The sequence below is a fragment of the Dermacentor silvarum genome, chromosome 11 (genome assembly GCF_013339745.2).
Source record: "Dermacentor silvarum isolate Dsil-2018 chromosome 11, BIME_Dsil_1.4, whole genome shotgun sequence".
In the NCBI taxonomy this organism is placed as follows: domain Eukaryota; kingdom Metazoa; phylum Arthropoda; class Arachnida; order Ixodida; family Ixodidae; genus Dermacentor; species Dermacentor silvarum.
In genome coordinates this window covers 109427074-109449764 of record NC_051164.1, presented here as the reverse complement: position 1 = coordinate 109449764, position 22691 = coordinate 109427074, and the positions used below count along the sequence as shown (strand labels likewise).

General features: G+C 48.5%; 1 protein-coding gene across 1 annotated transcript; it reads right to left on the bottom strand.

Moving 5' to 3' along the window:
* Positions 1–12130: 12130 nt before the first annotated feature.
* LOC119432828 (putative protein TPRXL) lies at positions 12131–22237 on the bottom strand. The gene is made up of 6 exons (XM_037699982.2): positions 21948–22237; positions 17484–17646; positions 16840–17104; positions 15502–15673; positions 13427–13693; positions 12131–12414 (listed from the first exon to the last, which is right to left on the bottom strand). Exons 1-6 carry the CDS (start codon positions 22235–22237, stop codon positions 12309–12311), a joined length of 1263 nt encoding a protein of 420 aa, XP_037555910.1. The 3' UTR covers positions 12131–12308.
* Positions 22238–22691: the final 454 nt, after the last annotated feature.

Here is a 22691-nt window from a genome sequence, read left to right as displayed (position 1 = left end):
TCTTTATCTATACGCTGGTGCAAAATAATTTAAACATAATATTTGAATAAAGTCAGAATTTTGAGTTGCCTTAACAAAAATGGCAGCCTTACAGTGTGTATTGCCATGTGCCTTCTGTCCCATTTTCGTGGGTTCAGACAACACAGCTGCCTCAGTTGGTGTAAAATATGTGTTTAAACAGCGGAACCAAGGGATCAGTATGTTGTTCAGTGAGAAAGAAACCAATGATACGAGCATACAGCAGCGACATCTGAATTTCTTTTCTGGTATTGCCCGTGATCGCGCACTGGCAAGCATATGTGTGCTCTCCATAAATTTCGGTTTTGAGGCTAGTTGAGTGTTAAAAACTAATCGAAATTAGCGAAACCAAACGGCTGCAACACTAAGTAAGGTGGCCAAAGTTTTAATTCCTACGCAGATGGCTGTGGCTGAATGTGAACAGACTATAGTCGGCTTCTTCCTGAAATACGTAATTCTTATCGAAATTCAAAAGCAGATTTCTCGCTTCCTTCAGCCTGTTTTTTAAACTGCGCTGCGCACTGATCCAAACACCATTTTTGATTGATGTTAGCTGTTAGCCAATAGCAGCCGTCTATGGGAACCTTGCATATGATGACATATGCCAGCCGCCGGCAACTTCGAAGCAGGTGAGGAAGAGGCCTCGTTTGAAATCGAGTGTTTGAGAATATGTGATTTCGTGCTGCGCTTGAGATCTTCCCGTGCCGCGCGCGACTGCAAAATCTGGCTGAGATGTTCACAGCAGCATATGCTATCCACGGAATGTGTTATTTCACCAAGCCCGAGGGGTGGTTCAGGACCTCTGTAATGGGACAATACAGGAAAATATTAAGTCGAGCTGCATTGAAAGATTAGGCTTCTGTAATAACGAATGGTAACGAAAATCGCAAATAACGAATGGTAACAAAAACAGCTTTTGCTAGTGAGAAAATGACTACAATGGGAAATCGCATTGGCACCACCTGTTGTGAACTATGGTACCTCTTGTGGGACGTTAGTACTGGCTGATTCACAGAGAGCGGCTCCTGTGTTAGGGTGGCTAGGACCTATGTTATTGTTGTCCTAAGTGGTTGTGGTGCATACCCACAGTGGTGGAATGCCCTGCCATTACACGCTTCCTTTTTATCACAAGTACCAAGGCGCCATCATCACCCTTGCCCACTCCAGCCACCGAGACTGAGGTGACCATATCCGGTAACCTGAACCCAAGCGGAGCCGTAGAGGCTTCAAAGACTCGCTCAAGCTGAAAGAGGGGGGGGGGGGAGGGGAGAGAGAAAGAGAAAAAAAAAGTTTTTGCAAGACATTATATTGATCGACACAGAGGGAGGTCACGTGGAGGTTACGTCAAGTCGTCCATTGTGACGCGGGTGGTTCCAATTGAGAAGCAGCAGCCGCACCTCTGCGGCAATTTTATGTGCGACCGCACCTCTGCGGCAATTTTATGTGCGACAATGTTCTATATTGGCACAAAGGGAACGAGGATAACTTCTAGGCGAATACTCTAACGATCTAGTTCGACTTAATATTTTCGTTTAGTGTCCCTTTAAGTGTTCCTGTGTGCTTGAGAAGCACACAGCTCTTTACCATCACAGGCCGCTAGAAACCCTTGAGCTTTGTTTGATAAGGCAGGGAAGTGAGTATGAAGAGGTGTTGCAGCAGGGAGTAAGGTTGAGGAGACGTGCACTCACCTCGTTCTGAAAAGTTCCCTGCAGGGGTGGGACTCCTGCGCCAGTTGCGCCATTTGGTACAGACGCAAATTCCTGCGCCAAACAGAGAATTGACATCTGTGCGCCCGCAGTGGCCGCGAACAGCGAGCGTAATCGTTCTCAAAAAAAAAAAAAAAAGATTGAAGCAGTTCACATTCCGCACACCGCGCGACGGCGCCTCCCACACATTTTCTCGTAATTTTCGCGCTTATAACATTGGACTTTTTGGAGCTTCCGGCAAGTTGCCGGTTCGCGCACGGCCACTCCGGGCTGTTGTCGCTGCTGTCGGAACGGCCAGGTCGGCTGTATTTAGAGTGTAATAGAATACGGTTGAGTGGGCCGAGCGGCGCGGCGCTCCCCATCTGAGGTGCGAAACAACAAGTAGGCTGAGGGCGCTGCGGCCGAACTAGATATTAGGAGGCGCACGCTGCAACGGGTTCAGCGGGCGGGCGTCTCTACAGTGTCCCCAGGGCCGGTATAACGTAAAACGATTCCAATCTGCCTTTATGCCCATGTGGGCTAGGCCTGAGCCATTTTGACCTGTCTCGAAGGGCCAATGGCGGACTTGGAATAAAACGTCGCAGCTTCGCCCGAAAGGCGAAGCATCGATTGCGATAGCAAATTAGTATGCAGCTATACGAAGTAAGTATCGTAGTTTTATCGGCAGTATCAACTTGTAAGCATTGGCTTACGAAGTAAATTAACAAGCATGGCGTCACGCGCGCACAAGCAAACATGGGCACATCGCACTCGATGACGGCGGAAACTGGCTGTCAAAATACTGGAGTGAGTAAGTGGGGCCGCAGCAGCGAGCGAATTGACCTTCGTGCTGCCTCTCGCTTCGACGCGAGCTAAGCGGCGAAAACACAGCGCACACCAAGTTATCAGCACTCGCACTCTGTCCCCATTACAGGTCGCTTTCAAGATAGGGACCGCGCAGGCGCGCCATACCCAGCAGCCGCCGGATTAGAACCCCCTCCCCTGGTGCCTTGCGCGCGACGGAAGACGGCGCGCTTCCTCCCTTGCGCGCTCGAGATTGAACCGCCATCGTCGGCTCACCCTCAAACGCTTTCACTCGCATTTACAGCGCGCGGCGATGTTATCGCCCAGAGACTTTATAGGGAACATCACGGCGACACCGATGGCAGGAATGCGTCTGGAGTGTACTACTAAGTGGTTCGTTATGAGAAATACTTCTTGTATACTTCTTGTCGATTCTCTGTCGAATATAATACAAAAAGAAAAAAAAAGCAGGTCTTTCTTGCAGCCTTTTTTTTTCTTTTATTGCGATAGCAATTATATGGACACTCAAAAGCAGATTTCTGCCGTCGGCGTCGCCGTGTGGTTCCGTATGACGTCAATGGAGATGAAATCGTCGCCGGTGGTAAGTGGTTCTTGAGGGAAAGGGAAAGGTTGGCGCTATCTTCTGCAGCCCTTGAGGGAGCACGGCTCAGCGCCAATTCGTCGCCGCGCGCCGAACGCTGTATGTGCGAGTGAAAGGGCGCGAGGGGCGCGCGCTTTCACGGGGAGTGAACGCACGGCGGAGAACAAACGCGCGTTCTGCGCCGTGCTCCCTTAAGGGCTGCAGAATTAAGCGTCTCTTTCCTCCTTTACAATCACCATATATGTAGAGCAAACGCGCCTTCTTCCGACGCGCGAGAGGCCGTGGGGAAGGGGAGGAGGGGGAGGGAAGGGAGGCGACGTTTAGCTGCGGCACCAAGTGCCTATTTGTATCAGAGGCTCCGGCAACAGTCACCAACGCCGCACGCATTTTGAGCGAACGCGGGAAAAACGCCGACGGCGTCGACAACAGTTCTGCGTGTTGCCGGTGCTGCTGCATGTCCAAGTTTATACAGCTGATAAAGCTAATATCATTACTCCGTATAGCTCTCTACAAATTTGCTATCGCAATTGATGCTTCGCCTTTCAGGTGAAACTGCGACAACTTTTTTCTTCTTTTTTCTCTTTTTTTTTTCAACAAGCTTGTACCTTAGGTCCTTAACACCGTGGTTATGAGAAAGGAAAGGTTGGCGCTATTTTCTGCAGCCCTTGAGGGAGCACGGCTCAGCGCCGCGCTCAGAATTGAGCACGGCTCAGAATTGCCGCGCGACTAGTCGCTCGAGGCACTTAGCGTGTATTCGCGGGCTTCTTTCGGAAAAACACTTTTATGTAGCACGTACTGAGCAACAGAAATCTGTATCGGTAGTTTTTCATGTTGCTCTACAATTTTCTCATTGGCACTTTGATAATTAGGGCAGTACTTCTGGAGTTAGATAATAATTATAATTAGCTAATTAAATCTCAGCAACGAAATCATTGCTGACAGCTACTCCACTGCACTGAAAACAATACACACTAGGTTAACTTCGCGTAACGCCGTTCCTCTTTTTAAAAATGTGCTGCATGATAGCTGGGACACCCTGTATATACAAACACAGGGTGCGCGAACGCGAAAGCTTGACTTCGCGTCGCAAAAAGAAATAGCTGCCCACTCTTGATCGCGATCCAGAAATCCGATCCGGAGCGGCCCCGATCGCGATCAGAAGTGTACTTACGTGTGACACCCGTATTTGCAGCAGCGACCACTGTTGATCGCGATCAACAAATCCGATCGGGGCCTGTCCGGATCGGACTTCTTGATACCGGTGTCACACCTAAGTATTTCTTATGACTTGTGAATGCGAAAGCATTAATGTCCAATTGAACGCCGCTGAGCGGTCGTCCGAGTTGTGAACCTTGTTTCGTCTGCGGTGTACTGGCGCGGGCGGCCACGATTCGCTGCTGCCGAGGTGTCGGCCGCCGACGATGTAGATGCTGCAGACACTCCGTAGCGGTATACGTGCTGCCCGAGCCCGCAAGCGCAAACTGAAGTCCCTAGATCTAAAGAAAAAAAAAAATCTAGGAACCTTAGCGTGAGCCATCGACACGAGCGCGCGAGGTGCGCTCCTGACCTGGCGTCGCAGCCAATGGGAAGTTAGACGCCTTTTTTACGCTGCTACAGACGCCGCTGGCTTTTTCGCTTAATTCGACGCTCTCGCATAAAAAACAAAAAATTGAAGCACCAAGTTTTCGAATCCGTACTATACGCACCAAATATGCTATTGCAGTTATGTATGCCGCATCTGTTCATTCATTTCATTTATTACCCTCAAGAGACCACAAGGTATGTTTTCGCGCACCAAAATTCAGTTAGATCATCTAACGCGGACAAATATGATGTATGATCGGTATTGAGCTTACAGTGAGGGTTTTCAGAATTCCTACTCACGAACCAGTGGTAAGCGGTGTATAATGCGCATCAGTTTTGTCTGCTTTAGGTGTCTTAGGTGCAGTTGACAGGATTGTGATGTCTTTATTTGTTGCTGAGTTACAGGGTTGTAAATTTGGCACTTGAGTGGATTTCTTGTAAATATAATTTCGCGATTATCAACGATTGCAGTTGTCATAAAATTTTCAACCGACTTCGTCTCTGCGGCGTTTGCCTGAGACGAAGACAGGACTGACGCCCAGTTACAATTCGCGTCCTGGCAGCCTCTTCCGTCTAGCGTTCAGGGTGCCACCAGCTATGCTGACGTCTCGCACCGCACAAATCGCCTCGAGCCTCTTCTCGCCCCAACGGAGAGGCACGGTACCTTGTGGCTATCCCGTGCTGTTGCGTTGTGGAGACGGCTTCCGTGACCGTCACCAGAACATTCTCTTCCAATCGGGTCTATCTTAAAGGCCGCACCGCGTTTGTGCCAGCCTCGAGGAAATACGTAGGTCCAGTCGTCACTCCATCTCATTCGGTTTTCCTTTGCACGTTGCAGTGTACTATAACGGGTCCCAGATTGGGAACGCAAGCCACCCCGGCCTCTGTGGGCAGTTTTACATTTTGCGGCCATTGATACCTGGCCACACCCTTCCTATATACGAATAAATTACTTCTCCTCCTTCTCCTCCTACTACTCCTCCTTGTTCTGTTGTTAAGGCTGTGTACTCGAAAGTGTTGGGAAGGTTGATCGCGCCGCGCCATCAACAGGCGTTTCTGCGCCTAATTATGTGCTTAGAACTAGATGTCGCCAGCAATGGTTTCGCAGTTCATTGTATAGCGTAGCCTTCCTCTGAAGTGTGTTTAATGGCATTTTCGGCAGGTCGTTTCAGAGAGCTCCAAGCTTTAGTGCGATCATGAGTGGGCTCCGATGGCGATGACGAAGCCAGATTATCGCTAATACACCCGCCCGTTCTAGTAATACAGCTACTCTTGTAGTGCAGCCAGAGCACTGTGAAACGACCGGACGTGGCGCAGTGAGCCATGAGATGCTGTCGACACCCTAGGTGCCTTAGAAGCATGACATAATGGGCAAGTTGGTTTCCCGCTGTACTCGGGAAGAGCTATCAACACTCGTCGTCGTCCCCTTTTAGCCATTCCCGCAACCTGCGACTGCGCTGTTACTCTACTAGGCAGCTGTCCGATTGCCTGGTGACACTGGCGGTTGCACCTCGATCTCGGAATAGAGACGACGCAGGTTTGAACCTAGCTGGCGCGCATGTGCTCGTTTATCAGTTATTTATTTAATCGTGACGACGCTCACCGTTACCGTGGTAAGTGTTGCGGGTTACATTCGCTCATTCACACATTTTCAGTGACCAAGCTGTCACTTGTAAAGCGAAGGATATTAGTGAAGTGGGCTTCTCCCCATAAAGCCCGTTATTGCGGCGAAGCCTGCTTTGACGGACGATATTATAGGGCGCTTAAGAAGCATGTAGAGCTGTGTTTCGAACCACTTCGCTATTGCAGACCACAAAAACGTCCAGAAAATTTTGCAGAGTGCGTGTTATGGTAATCACGAAGTCTAATCGCGATCAGTGATAGGATAAAGACTGAAAGGCCAACTGCAAAAAAAAAAAATTCACTCTGGCAATCAATTTAAGTTATGAATGAGTTGTCCGATGATATAGTCCGATGATATTTAAGCATTCGCGCGTGGGCAGGAGTTCCTTTCCGCTAGGTTTCTAGGTTTCTGTCTTGATTTTCGAATGGTTAAAAGAGAATCTGTTACCTGACTTGAGGGTATTAATCATACAAGCCCCCAATAATGCTTTAGACGTAATGAATGCCGCTCCGTTTTCGGAAGGGTCCCGTCATCACGAAAGGCTCTTTGACAACCTTGCACCGTTGCGCGAAGCAGATTGCAAACGCAGCTTTTACGTGCAGTTTATGTGTACGAACGTGCCAGAGAAATATGGTCATTTCGCGGACAACTCTAATGATGTTCCACGTTAACCGCCGCGGGGGCTTAGTTGCTTTGGTGTTACGCTGCTAAGCATGAGGTCGCGGGATCAAATCCCGGCTGCGGCGACCGCGTTTCAATAGGGGGCGAAATGCAAGAACGCCTGTGTGCCGGGCATTCGGTGTACGTTAAAGAACCCGAGGTTATCGAAATTATTCCGGAGTCCCTCACAACGGCATGCCTCATAATCAGATCGTGGTTTCGGCACGTAGTATCCCGGAATTTAATTTGGATGCGTTAGCATTTTTAGGATACTTCACGCGTTTTCCGGGGGCTAATTATCTATGTATGTTTGTGTCTACCCGCTTTCCCGCCTATCTGGGTCTCCGTGGTCGAATGGGTAGCGCATCAGGTTACTGTGCTAAGGGAGCAGGGTTCGAAACCAACCGTCGGACCAACTTTGGTCTCTGAGCACGTAGCAATGTGCACGTATTTCCGGTCTTCGACGAATCTGTTTCACGCCGACATGGGTCGCCGTAGATGCGTGACTGGGTAGGTAGCGCTGTTCGAAGAAACACTTTGGCACCGACTTGGAGCACTGGGCATGGGCCACTCGGTCATAGCTGGTCTTCAAATGAACCTCTTTGATGGTCACTTGGGTCTCTGGGTATGTGCCAGTACGCGTGTGCCACTCTTCGATGAACGTCTTTGATGCCAACTTGGTTCACTAGGTAAGTGCCGCTCTATAGAACGACGAAAAAGATCCGTTAAATTTATCCGATGCTGAGGGTAAATGAGCTCACGTCACAAGGATTCCTCAAGGACAGCAACCCGACGCCTTAGCAGGTCGCGCCAAAAATACACTTGGTATGCGCCACTTTTCAGTGATCACGTCTTTCACGCCGACACTTAGCGCGCTGCGTCATGAATGCACTGGGTATGTGCGTTCTTCATGAACCTCTTCGCCAACTCGACTCACTGAGCATGTGCCACTGAGTGTGCGGGAAGCGTGGGAACAATTCTCAGCGTATGCAGGCACCAGCGGCTCACCACGCTTCTCGTCTCGGAGGCCACGCGTGGACTTTTCGGCAGCGCAACTAGATGGCGCAGCTTGTTTAAAAAGAAGCGCGATATTGGAGCCCGGTTGACGGATGACGCATTTCTCAGCGTTCGCATGCCCCCGCGCGCCATGCATTTCGGAGGCCACGCATAGGCTTTGCGGCGGCGGCGCTGGGTGGCGCTTCATCTTCTTAGAGAAGCGCCAAAGAGGAATCTCGCTGCAGTACACGCCTTATACGTAACTCGTTTCGGCGGTTGTAGTACGTTGTCTCGCCTTATTGGTTCAACGCTAAACGCATTACCCTCGACAGTTATCGTGAGATCGGTTCTGCCGAATTCTTTTTTTAACGTTCCACGTTCGTTCTATGACTGTTAGTGGCTCTGATTAACAATCCCAAGACTCGGGAGATTTGGTACTGATGCAGGTAACTACAGTCGGGTACAACTTTACAAGGCAGTGGCATTTGCCCCTCAAAAGCGGATGCACGTTTGTCTCCACCAATGGGTGCGCACTCTAGACTGAGGTCATGAGCCGGACGGTGACCCCACCGACGGAGAGCATGGTCGCTCGCACTTCGAACTGCGCGGGGACTTTTGAGCGGGACTATTTTTTTTTTTTCAATCGCGGAGGCTGCCGCACTTAAGTCATGTGGGCGGGGCCTCACCTGCCTTCTTAAGTTGTGCCCGTCTATAGCTTCCTCTGCTGCATATGATATAGTCTTAACTCAGAAACACAAGTGAGTCAACACAAACCACTGGCATTCAGATGTTTTATCCAAAAAATGTGTACAAGGAATACAAGATCAGACAGGTGTTTCGGGCCTCGTCGCAGAAGAGGCGACAGTGTACTGCGTGAAAAAATAAATACTACACACCCTACACAAGTGAGCTACAGCCTTTTGCAAAATGCCCGTGAGGATTTGAAACAAAATTGTTTTTTGAATGTCCAACCTCGGCCCGCCTGTGTCGTATAAGTACTTGGCACAGTGGTCGCAGTCACGTTTTCCTTTCGCTGTGTTGTTAGCAGAAGCAGATTGACAGGCAACAGACGCATAGGGTAAGACCAAGGTTGTCATTCTCAAAAAAAGAGAGAAAAAACAACAACGAGAGAACGAAAGTATTGATCGCGCAAAAAGTGGCAGAACGGGCTGATTAGAATGTAAGATATCTTATATATAGGCACGAAGTGACGTGAAGTGTGTGTAAGCGTAGCTTGTTTATTATTTGCATCTAAATTATCCAGAATACGGCATACAGAAGCAGAAACGTGCATACTCGAACCGTGTGTCGTCTGCTGGGCGTGACCTGACGACTAGCAGAAGTGAAGACTTTTGACGAAAGCTCGAGCGGAAATTCTTTGATATTCTACGCAACATCGAAAGTTCATTATTGAGGCGAAGACTATTGATAGAAGGTCGCAAAACGTTTTCTATCTGTTCGATACACTGTTTTAAGTAGTTTATTTCAAACGATTCCATTGAAGCTTTCACAAATTGAGTGTTATCTGGTGCTCGTGCAAAGGTCTCATTATGTACATTACGAAGCGCAGTTGGGGTTAGTTTAGTAATGCTGAATGAGCGTATCAAGGACGAGCGAGTTTTCAAATAATAGCTGTAGAGGAAACGTGTTAAGTGATACTCCCTGAGTCAGTTAAAAAAAATTAAAATGATAACTTCTCTAGTCTCAATTTGTAGGCCTAGTGTCACTTCGTGCCTAACTCGGATAGCATGACATTGTCATTGGAATGTCCTCCACAAGCGCTGTTAAGAATAAGAAGAATAAAAATAATAAAATGTGTCCGAATGTTTGCAATTCCGGCTCTCAAGCGCAGATTTATATCACCGGGTGACATTCTCAGGTGGGTTTTCAAAGAAAATCCCTCGGGAATCCTCTCAGGCGAGATCGGGCAAGCTCGCCACTATCCACAAACAGAATACATAAAAAAAAAAGATTAAAAGAACCATCGAAGCAATGGAACGAAGCACACTTGCAATGGTTTAAACATTCCAAAAAAATACAACACAACTTCACACACAAGAAACACGCTTACAAACCGCGGGCCACGCTAAAGAGTTAATCGAGATGTGTATTGAATGCCGCAAAGTTACTCAATAGTAAATTATAATAATAATAACCGAAAAAAATAAAATAGGACTAACCGAAATGCTAAGAGCTGACGATGGTGGGAAGGAGAAAACGGTGGACTTACTTTTTTTTTTATATCGAAGATGAGTGGTGATGGCGTTCGTGCTAATGTTTGCATTTGAGAGCGTCTGCTGCGCTGCAGCTGATGGCGAATCCAATGATAACGCCCTGCGCTCTGGCATATATAACTAGATGACGACTGGTGTGACGTTAAAAAAAAAAAAAGAAGTCAATGTTGACCGAAATGCTTCTCCAAGACGGAACATGATGCGTGTGCTGTCCATAAGATCACGCTTTTGACTGCTCAATGAAGCAGACGATAATTTCAGCTTTGAGAGAGGAAGAACACAGATGTTAAGTGAGCGTCGTCTGCTCCATTGGCAGACGGCACCATACTGCAAGGAGTTCCAGACGAGACGTATTCAAAGGTTGCACCACTGTTGACGTTATTCGCTCGAGTAGGAGTTCGCAACGTAGTTTTTTTTTTTCTTTTCGAACTGCCGACAGTGGACATTGCATTGCGCGGTATGTAGGTATTGTTCCAGACGACACATGCGTATTTTTGAGTCGTAGGCGAAAGCGGCACTATGAATTAAAAAAAAAAAGCTGTAAATGCAGGTGGCGCTCGTGTAAGCTACACTCGCCTTCACCACAAGATCTGGAAAGAGCATAAATAAGTGATAAGACAAATGGATGTGAATGGAGCAGACTATCTTCGCAGCCGGCAGCGATAGATGTGCCTGACATGCAATCTTACTAGAATCTTTCTGAGTTTTCAAGAACTGAAGAAAAATAGGACTGTAACAAATAGTTCGAGGCAACTCGCAGCGACGCGTTATAAAGCCGTGATTGACATCTTTAAGGTACTATTGGCAAGAAAATTAAACGCAGGCCATTAAAGCTCGTAATAAAGAATCATTTGGTTGTGTTCACTGTCCTTGCCAAACTGGGGATGAGGGCGTCCCTTTTTTTTTTTTTTTTTTGCGCGACTGGGGTGTATGTACCGGTTGCCTTTTATCATCGATACACCGAAATACGAAGAGCAGCTTGTTTTTCCTTTGATATGTACTGAAATGTAAAAAAAAAAAAGAACTGTGACCACCTACTTACAACTCTTCAGCTATTTGCTCTTGTTAAGATTACTTCTTTTCCGCCATTTACTTATGGACTTTATAGATCGCATCCAGTATTCAGCGAACTTATAAACAGCAACGATTGCTCGGGGAGCCTTGCAAAGTTAGGTTAAGCATTTCTAAAATCCCCGTTTCTTAAAGAAATCTTTCGTAACACTGCTGCACAAGGTTCGAGAAAGCCGCCGACGTTTTTCAGGGTTCATAAACTGAAACAAGCTTTTGACAAAACTGATCCGGCACCATGCGTCTGAATTAGTGGTGGCCACGTGAATGAAGTCGTTCGTTGACGTCTTCGAACAGTTTTCGTGCTCTTTTTCTTTGTTTCTATTTCCTGGTGGTGCGCCCTTGCAGTATATTTGTCTTATTCGTATAACGTACCTCTCGCAATACGGGACTGGTTTCCGTCCAGCAAAGTTGTTTTTCTTCTCTCCACGAATATGTGGACGGTTAGCAAACCTCCTGATGTCCTAGTGCCGCACGACCGCTTGTGACCTGACCTGGGCACTGAAAATCGACCGTACCCAAGACTCTGCCGCACAGTCCCGCGTGTCACGTGACCGACTCCTATCCAACAGGAGCGATTCGTCTCTTCCTGGTCAAGGAGGGAACTGCGACACGTTCACTCGTCGACACGTTGCCGTCGCCAGTCTACCACGTGAGCGAACGCTCATCTCGAAACGTAACTATTCCAAACGCTCGAATCACGTGCGTTGTCTACACGAATTCTTGGAGAATCGACAAGATTGGATTAAAAGGACGAGCGCTACTCGACTATGGACGGCAATGCGAGGGCAGTGAATAGCATTGTCGGGTTATGAGCGTGAAGGTAGGTCGTAAGCCGCAACGCGCCTTCGGTGTGACGATTCGAAAGCTGTTAACAATTTTTGTTTGTTTCTTTTTGCCTTAGTCCTTAACGCTCGGAGGGTGGCGGTGGTTTGACTTTGTATTCGTCGTCGTCGTCGTCGTCATCATCGGTGTGGTTGGGTGGGCTGCATGGTGCTTATGGTCGACTCAGGGGCGCCGCTACGCGGCGGCGTTCAGCACTTGTAGCGGGAGCACTTGGTTGTGTCGACGCTGACGGCCGCGGACTTGAACACGCCCACCTTGTTGTTCATCCAGCCGGGCGCGAACTTCTCCATTACCCTGCGACAATTGAAATGACATAAGGCTAATGCATATAAATGAACGAGCAAGTCAATAAATGCAGACAAAAAAAGCTGTTGATACAATTTAGCGTCTTCAAGCAACACCGTGTGGGGAACGCCATGTCAAAGGCATCTTGGTTTAGCTTTGGCCAGAAAGAGAAACACGATGAAGGAAAGGCAGGAATGTTAACCAAGACCGTGCATCGTTAGCTACCAAAGGGGGATATGTATGCAAGAAAAAGGAATGATAATAAAGAGGCAATCAGTGACAACACACTCGCAGACGAACGTTCAGTGATAGTCCCAGACGGTCGAACAGTCTGGTTGCCTTCAAAAAGCGCAATATGACGTTTACGGCCTTGTGCATGCTAGAGTGCTTCCGCCAAGGTCCCAGGATCTTTTCTTACGATAGTGGTCTGTCATCTAGGTGGCTGAGTGTAGCTCCCATAAAAGGTCGTTGACCGTAGGAAAATGGTAGAATGACAAGTTTACAGGTAGGTTCCATACATTGAGCCTAAATTGTTGTCCTCGAACATTTTTGCATTCCTGCACCGGAAGCAGAGGGCTTTTATAAGTGCTCTTTCTCTCTTATTGAACAATGGAAGTTGCTCTCGGAACATTCTTGAGTGGTCCTGTTCGCACATTGTAAAGTAGGCTGAACAGTGGAGGAACGTTTTAGGTGGGCGAATAGGAGCACGCAGAAGTGCTTCTAAAGCGCTCCAACGTTGCTGTTAGAGCACCTTTAAGTGTTATAGTGGGCGAATTGGCGGACGCGAAAGTGCTGCGAAAGAGCTCCAACGGCGAGTGCCGTTTGCAAGTGCCTCTTGGAGCTTTAACGTTAAGTGTTTATGTTAAGAGTTTTAAGTGCTGTTGGGGAGCACTTTGAGTGCTCCTGTTTGCATACTTTCAAGTGGGTGAATACAAGCATTCAAAAGTGCTTCGATAGGGCTCCAACGAGGGGTAACGGAGTTACCGCTCGGCCTGACGGTTTGTCCGGAGCGTGCACTCACGTGAGCAGCGCCGACTTTCCGCGCACGTTGCTGACGGCGTCTCCCAGCTCGCAGATGATGCGGTTCATGCACTCCTCGCTCTCGACAGCGGCCCGGTAGATCTTGAAGTACCGCTCCAGCCGCTCGGCGTAGTCTCCCAGGTGTGCCCGGCTCGCGTCATCGATGGACCGCTTCTTCTTGCCGCTCAGGCTGGTCACCGTGGGGATCAGCAGGCCAAGACCCGCCAGCGCCAGCAGTGGCATGATGACCGAGCCCAGGCCGTAGTACCTGAGAACCACAAGGGATCGAGGTTCGTTGCACTGTCACTCCTCCTATTTGCGGCCCATTACTTAGTCTTTTCTTTACTCGTGGTTTACTACAGTGTTGAGTTCGTTATTTTGGTTATTGCTTAGGTTGTTCAGGGCCCTGCTCATGTCTAAGAAGTGTCTGTACATAGCATGGCGTTGAGTTGGACAGAGCAGCACCTTTTCTAGCTTACCATTATAGCCTAGAACTTTGTTTAGCGTTCATATTGTAGTTCACACCCTTGGTCTCTTCGTGATTAGATCCCAACTTCGTCCAGGACCTTGTTCAAGTCCTGAATAAAACGACGGCAACGATATGAGGACGTCAGGATTTTGTCCAGCTTCTCTTGTTAAAGACCCTCGCGTTGGACCTGCATAGTTCAGTTTGTGATTTCACACTCCTTCATTTCAACATTTAGACTAGCTGCATGGCCTCAGTCGTTTACGGTCATCTTTTGAGCCTTGTTGAGGTATTTATTTTGGTCTCTTCTGAGGACCCTGTTCTTTATTTCGTGTCCTTGTATAGACCGTTGGTGACGGGTGGAACTCGTTAATGGGCTACTTTTTCGCGATACCGTGTAGCTTCAGTGGAAGGTGCGCGATGTGCGTGATACTGGATAATGAGCAAGTGATGCTCAGACGTTGAGGGACACGCGGCTTAGGGGCGCGTTCGCGTAACTCTTCCGATTGGCATAAAGCAGCTCTTGCTTCCACTCCAGAGCCACATGATCTTCTTACAGAGCTTAGACCATCGAGCTATACCGTATATGCTTCGAAACGGGGCACGCTCCGCTTCCAGAAAGAGATATTTGTACGTCGTCATAACGATAGCTGGACTGTGTGAGCGCGCGTGGTAATATGCTTTAAAACAGTAGACAGAGAGGAGGAAAAAATCCAGAGGGGGTATACTGAATATAATAAAGTTTTTTACTAGTGCTACTACTACTACTATGCGTTTTGTAGCCGCTGGCTAGAAATCCGGACAAGACGTGCTATGCAACTTCGATTGAAATGTTCGAGGCTTACGAAAAGCCTTTAGTTGAAGCCGGGGGAAGTGCGTCAGTAGCACCGGAAAGGAAAACGAGCAGAGTGGAAAGGAAAACGACCTTCGTCCTCCAGTATTTGGCACTGTTCTCTAGTATGAATATGAGCAGGAGAGATACTTTAATGGAAACTGAAGGTGTCTGCCCTGCTGCATGCAGGGCTTTCTACTTCACAAGGGCGCCGTGGTAGGCTAGCTTCCCATTGTAACTGTTTGCCTGAAAGTGTGAGTCACGTTTCTAAGTTTGAGATACTATTAAGAAAAGGTAAAGACAAGGATGCACGAAAACTAATGGAGGCTCATCACAATATGAAAAGAGGGAATGCCTGTGGGAGTGACACCTCGACATCGCTGTGAAGCTCTGAGATATCCATCCTGTATCGTGCTGCTGCTTATTAATGGTTGCTTCCGCCTTTATGTTTGCGTAAGCGCACAATGAAGTGCGCCGATATAGGTATTTTCAAGCGAAGCAGACACTGAGTTCTATTAAGCTCAGGTTTATTATTGTGTGTGTGTGTGTGTGTGTGTGTGTGTGTGTGTGTGTGTGTGTGTGTGTGTGTGTGTGTGTGTGTGTGTGTGTGTGTGTGTGTGTGTGTGTGTGTGTGTTATTTATATCTTGAATCAGCAAGAAACTTGCTATTCCGCATGAGGTGTTCGAAAGAGCAGGAGAGTATAGTATCGGGGTGCAGTGTATTGGGGGGGGGGGGGGGGGTTGGGGGGAGGGGGTTGGGGGAGGGGGGATGACTGACCTCTTGGACGTGTCGTAGCTTCCCTGGAAGGACGGTGATGGATAGGACCCTCCTCCGCCTCCGCCTCCTCCGTAGTGGCCCGTGCCGGGCTGGGCGTACTGCGCATACTGCTGGGCGGCTGCCAGCTGGGGTCCGTACTGCTGCGCCAGCTGACTCAGGTGGGCGTACTGCGCTGCGCCTGGGTGGTTCGAGAAAACCGCGCGGAAACAGAAAAACAGGGCTCGCCTTCGCACTCGCGCTGTCGAAGCACCGCAAACGCGGCAGGCGGCATCTTGCAAGCGCAGTGTATACGTATCGCATTGAGTATTTCCCCAGGAGTTCGTCAGACCGCGCTGTCGTAGGAGAGCGCTCAGACTAGCCTTACCAAAATATTTCTTCCGAACAATGGCCGCAATAGATCGCTTCGTCACCATTGATGCAGTTGTCGTGCCTGGCCGTTCTGCACGAAGTTTACCCTGACGTATGTCGCGACGACGCCTGCCCGTCCTGTGGGCAGACCTCCACTCTAGCACACATGCTCTGGGAGTGCGGGTCGAGATACCCCAAGTTCAGCAAGGATGAGTGGGACTCGCTTCTGCGTAGCCCCGCTCTAGACAAGCAAATCCTGGCTGTCCGGCGTGCCCGCGACCGGGCCGGTGGGCTAGACCTGCCGGTCCCGACGTGGGACTAGCCGGGTGCGCGACGAGTTCGCGTCCTCGCCGGACCTTCAATAAAAGTTATTTCACTCACTCACCCCTCACGCTCGGTCACACGCTTGGCCAAAGGCCGCGTCGTGCTGAATGCGCCGGCTCTCATCAGGACATTGAAGCTAAGTAGTGCTGGAGGAGTATTCCGTAAGTGTCCATTTCGTCTGCTGCTGAAGTTCTGATTGGCTGGGCTGGGGTACATGTCAGAAGGAGACAGGCGCTCCCAGCCAATTAGCACTTCAGCCGCAGACGAAATGGACATGTCCACAAGGTGTACACTTACGGAATACCTCCCCTGGTCCCCTGCCAGTGCTTGGGACGGTAACGTTAAGCGTAACGGTGAGTGTTTATTGTTGCCGCGGAATGGGCTGGCGTGTTTCGCTTTAGCAAACAGCGTACTTTCGTTTAAAAGCGCACGCTTCCTTAGCGAGAAGTTTAACCTTGAAGCAAGTCGAGTGCGCACCCGAAAATTGCTTGTACCCGGTTCTGTCGACCGGTAACCGGTGACAGCGAATGCCGAACCCGCGTCCTTCCGCAACCCAGACGTACTCGCAGCTCCCCTATTGAGAGTTCTCTGAACTGAGGAAAGGGTAGCCCGTCCTACACTGTTGCGACTAAGTTCCGGGGTAACCCCGCCGCATCGTCCACTCACTGGGTCCGTAGTGTCCGCCACCCTGGGCGGCGTACGCCTGCAGCTGCTGCTGGTAGCTGGCGGCCGCGGCCGCGTTGTAGGCGGCCGCCGCGGCGCTCGAGTCGTGCTCGTAGCCCGAGGAGGAGGGGCCCCCGTCGGCGGAAGAGCCGTAGCCCGAGGAAGACGAGGCGCTGGCCGACTGGTCGTAGCCGCCCGACGACGACGAGGAGCCCGACGAGCCGCTGCCGGGTGCCGAGACGCCCGCATAGTTCTGCGCTGCACTCGCCTGCGACAGGGTAGAGACACATGAATAAGCATTGATTGATTGATCGATTGATTGATGATTGATTGATTGAGTTACCAGTTCACAAGCAGAGAGGCAGATAGATGTAAAGCAAGTGGTACTCACACTAGAGAGCATCAGGACAAAGGTAAGCATGATTCACTGGCTAGGTAACCTTGCAAAATAAAGCAGCGGTAGGCAGCATGCTAGATTACGATATGTACCACGTAAGTAGCTCAGACAGGTCTAGGTGACTAATTTGCCGCCAGTCCTATTCGAAGGGCACGACATTGGCGATCATCATCATCATCATCATCATCGCATTACCACCATCGAATGTCCAACCCGTCGTTGTCCGATCCTCAAGTGACGCGCATCATACCTGGTATTCGGCGTCCGAGGCGCTGGAGGCCTGCTGGCCGCTGTTCTTAGACACTGGATAGTAGTAGTAGTACAGGTTGCTGTTGGGGCTCGCCTGGCTGTGGTACGTGTTGCTTGACGCGGCCGCCTCGTAAGCGCCCGCCGAGCCACCCGCCGAGCCGTAGCTGCAATCGAAACGGCGAGAATGTCAAACAAAGTATCGTGGTAACTGGAATGCACGTATATGTTAGCCTCAATGCGTATACCATCGGTGAAAACAGAATATTCGATATGTTTGTCAGTTTTGAGAAATTCAGGGAAGGTACAGGTAATTAGTAATAATAATAATAATAATAATAATAATAATAATAATAATAATAATAATAATAATAATAATAATAATAATAATAATAATCAGGTCAATAGGTGCCCATACAGTAGATATGGCGAAACTATAGTATGCAGAAAGAAACTTGGGCAATCCATGAATAGTGGTCTTGGTTAGGTGACTGTGAAATAGCCCTGGCCGGTGGAAATACACGACGCCGTCAGATCTGATAGCGCATTCCACCTGATTTACAGCGCGCTGGTAGTAGTTCAAAAGTGTGGGTTGCTATGGTAACTTGGCAAGCTGTAAACCACGATTTCTTTTTTCTCTTTTTGCTCGAGTCCGCACCTCCAGTGTCACGGACTGCCATGTATTCCACATAAATAAATAAATAAATAAATAAATAAATAAATAAATAAATAAATAAATAAATAAATAAATAGATAGATAGATAGATAGATAGATAGATAGATAAATAAATAAATAAATAAATAAATAAATAAATAAATAAATAAATAAATAAATAAATAAACAGGGAAAATGTTGAAAAAATCAGGGAATTAAAAAATGCCAGGGTAGCAGACACCCTGAGCCTTTTAAAGAGGAGATCTGTAGGTGAGTACCGAGCTCTGTCGCGTCCACCCTGCGTGCCGCTACCGGGGCGTGCAGGAGGGGTGCACGCCGGGTTGCTATGGGACACGTAAAAGTTTTCTGCAAGAATTACTACAGGGATGAAAAGATGCGAAATGAAGTTGAAGGAACGCTAGCGTTTGCGATCGTTCAACTAACCGAGGAAATTAATTTGTCCAGCCCTCGTGCTCGCGGCTTCGGACGTTCTTGCGGTGTCATTTAGGACCCCTTCTATTTGTAAAGCTCCGCGAAATCGTGTCTTTCTAGCCGCATCAATGCAGCGCGTGCTGCCATGAATGCGAATTACCATTCGCGATGATAGCGCAACATTCTGTCTAAAATGAACAATGTGTAAAGCCGCGAAGTCGTTTGAAGTCATAAAGTCGAGAGCTGGGCCAGTTGGTGCCATGGCAGCCCACAATATTGACCTGCTACCTGACGTGACTGAATGTGAAAAAAAAAGCGAAAATATGCAGCGTACACAATCGAGAAGACGACGGGACAGGCTGAAACTATGTGAAATTTTATTACGGGAAATAAACATATGACCGCCGGCTGTCCTTCGGCGCATGCGCGAATACCATCGCAAAACAAACTCGAGAAACCATAATCCAGAAGCAAATCACCCGATATGCTACCACTCGAGAAGCGTAATTCCTTGTCACTGAGGCTTAAGGACGTCGCGCTCACGCACTTGTTATAATATGCCTAATAATAATAATAATATAATATAATATGCCTGCAACATTTCTCTCTCTGCTTTTGTCTTTCCACGGTCCAAAATACTGCAACATTCTAGCCTCGTTCCGTCGTCTTCTTCCTTGTGTGCATTGCGTGTTTTCGCTAGTTTTCACGTTCAGTCGTTTGAATCCAGAATGTCAAAGTTTAGCCAAATCCGCGTGCTACTCACCGCGCTGGCTGAGCCGCCATGCTTGCTCAGCTCCAGTATGCACTAGGGCCACAGTTCACTCCAGTATTTCTTTATTTTTTTAGAGAGCTCTGTAAACTCACCGCAAGGTTTTAGTGTGAACAAATTTGAGGGTGCTCGCTCGTGCACATCTTCGCGGACCGTATTCGTACAGCGGTGAAAACCAGTGCACGGAGTTGGAAAGAAGCAAGCGCCACCGATGCTGCCACATTTATTGGGAAACGCTGGCATCGTAACCCGACTCTCGGAAATGCTAGCTAGCGCCTCGTCACTCCGCCTTTACGGCACACACATTAGTCGCTCTGCTGCAATTGATGTCTATGTATGCTAAGTGTTTGTGCAGTGATATCACCCGGATGTTCTTTCCCTTCATGAGATGCGTCACGTCCGCTGCTTTTATGGAAAGAAGAACTTCTAATCCTATTTTGTGAAAGAGGGGGGGGGGGGGGGGAGGTGTTCCTGTTGTACTGAATAGGGGCTTGCGTTCCGTGCCTCAAACTAGCATGCATTCTAATATCTTACATAAATATGTGTACACACACTTGCCAAGTCGGATCACTCTTATGCAGCAGTACCGCCCACTGGGCAACCAAAATATTTTTGATGCCTTCGTCGGCAGCTTCAGGCGCCAGTACAACGTATAGGCTGATTGTTATAGATAGATATGAATGGATATGCGATAGTTATAGTAAAACCTGATTTGCTCAAGCAGGCTGAGTGACTATTTGTCGCCGGCCTTTTGTAAAGGGGAGGCCATGAGAAATTATGAACTACCATCGTCGTCCTGCGCGTGCTAGAAATCGTGCCCATAAAGTAATCTACGCCCCCTGTTGGACCCTAAATAATATTACTATTGTAGCGAAGGATACGAACGCCATAGTGGGGCACGCCTTTACACTATACTATAATTCATCCTTAACAAAAACGATAAACAAATGCAATCTTCTGCAAGACTATAATGTGCATTTCTTGCTAGGATCCCTTCTAGACTACGGCGCTCTCGATTAGAAATGGAATCACTATTCTAACGTATCTTCTCATTCACATTTCATTTTGAAAACGTTTTCGTTGCCGGGAATGTTTAGTAATGTTGTGTTTATATTAGTTGTACAGCCATGACTCGCAATCAATTTTTATGCATGGATGAGGGAATGTTATGATATGTTGTGCTGGTCATCTTCCCAGTCACACCGATGCGATGTAGCTATTGTGCAACTAAATGTTGGCGACGTAGACAAAAATAAATAAAGAAGGACCGTCTGGCAAACATCCAAGAATTCATCGGAGATTCTCATAAAAATAAAAACTAATGCCGTATCTAGGCCGTAATGGGTCCCCTTGAAGTTGGCTTCTCCTGACAATGAGGCAGTGTGCAGAGAAGCACGCTTCTCGGCTTAGTCACGGTTTTGTGAGGGCTGTCTAGGTTCTGAAAGGGACTTGAGGCGACGTTACATCGATTAGGTCGCTTAAAGCGTAACATTAACATCCTCTCTAGGGCCATTATAGCGAGAAAAAACTGCAGTGCAATAATATTTACAAATAACTTTTCTAAATACATTACGTTTTGGTGCTGTGCGAAGACGCGCACCATTTGGCGGTTTGAGTGGCACACCTGTGAATCCCGTCACTGGTGTAGCGAAGTGTTAGGCCACGATAGGTTTTGTAGTTATTTATAGCGAATAAAAATATAGGTTCTTCTGTAACGCGAGTTATGATGCGATACGCGCCCTAGTTGTGGCGCGCACGTGAGAGCTTCGTACGACAACGATGTATTAACGGCTTTGGCGAAAACGAATCCCCTTGTCGACATGTTGGCTCCGCACTGACGCCTTCTGCGCTCGCCTGCTATTGATCGATTCAAGTAATCGTCTTGTGATAGTTTACGTAGCGTGGTCGCAGAGCTTTAGCTGGGGCGTGTTCAGGCGTTACTCTTCAGTAGGAATCAAGAAGTGCGTTTGTTCACGTTGTCGATAAGTGTTGACTGGAGCATTGAGCTTTTAAATTTTAAGATATATATTTCTTGGAAGTGGTGCTAAGCACGGGATTACTGCTTAAGGGGTGTGACGTCACGAATGCTCGGGTTAAATTCCGCATGCGGGACGTGCGCCGTAGTGTGAATAATTACAGGGTAATTAGTGGAACTTTTCTCAATCAGCTATTGCCACACACAGATTTATCGTGTGAGTTGTGTCCGCCTACTCGAGCAAGTCAGCTGATGTGGCCTAATTGCGGTAACAGGGGTCGAACAAGAAATGTCTGCGTCATAGCGAGACTTTGGCTTCTGGCAACAGTTCTTGTTCGACTGGTGTTACCGCAAATAGGTCACATCCGCTGGCTTGTATTCGTCACAGCGAAACTTTGGCTTCTAGCACCAAGTCCCCTTGCCGAAATGTTGGCTCCACCGACATTCCTTGTGCGGACATTGCTGTTCACTTCAAGCCTCCATTGCATGGTGAACTTGTATCTTGTTACATTTGCGCTACGTGCCACATTTTTTTTCTTTAATGTATGTCTTCTCTAAGAGAGGTCACCTGGCATATCTGTGAGGAGCTTGCAAAGAGCTCCGAGGGAGTTATGTGGTCAGAAAGAGGAAGACTCACCCCCCGGCTCCCGCTCCGGAGTAGCCGGAACCGGAAGTTCCGTACGGCGAAGAAGGTCCGTACGCAGACGACGGAGAGCCGACCGAGGGCGAGTACACCGGGTGGCTGGACGAAGCGGCGGCGCTGAAGTCGTCCCTCTTGGTCGACGTCGAACTGGACGAAGACACGACCGAGGTGGACTGCGAAGACGGAGACGACGAACCCGACGACGATGACTGCGACGAGGATGAAGAGGGGGACGCCGCCAGCGACGCACCCAGCAAGCACAGGAGCACAGCGGCTCTCGTCATCGTGGCGCACCTGAGGGAGAGAGAGAAGACCGCGGGTTAGCAGTCGACAAACAGGCACGAAGCTAAGAAGAATAGCAGACGACAGGCTTAGTCTGGAGGGAGCTTGAGTAAAGCTCGTTCTGGACAAATATTAACCATCTTTTTTAAGGAAGGTCTGATCAGAGCGCGAGACTTGGCCACGCATTTTCGTGACTAGTTGGTATAGCGACAATAATGCGCAAAAATTGTGACTGGCGAATTGCAATAGTAAGCAAGATGACAACATAAAATAGGATGACGAGAGACAGCTTAGATAACAGACGACCATTGCGAATATGAGAAATTGACGTCTGGTGAACTGAATTTTAGAATACCTAAGACGCAGTCGGGCCGGGTACCTGGTCTAACGAAGGTGATTGCACTAGGACGCCAAGGCCAGGTCACATGGAGCTTCATTTCGCAAACATAAGAAAAC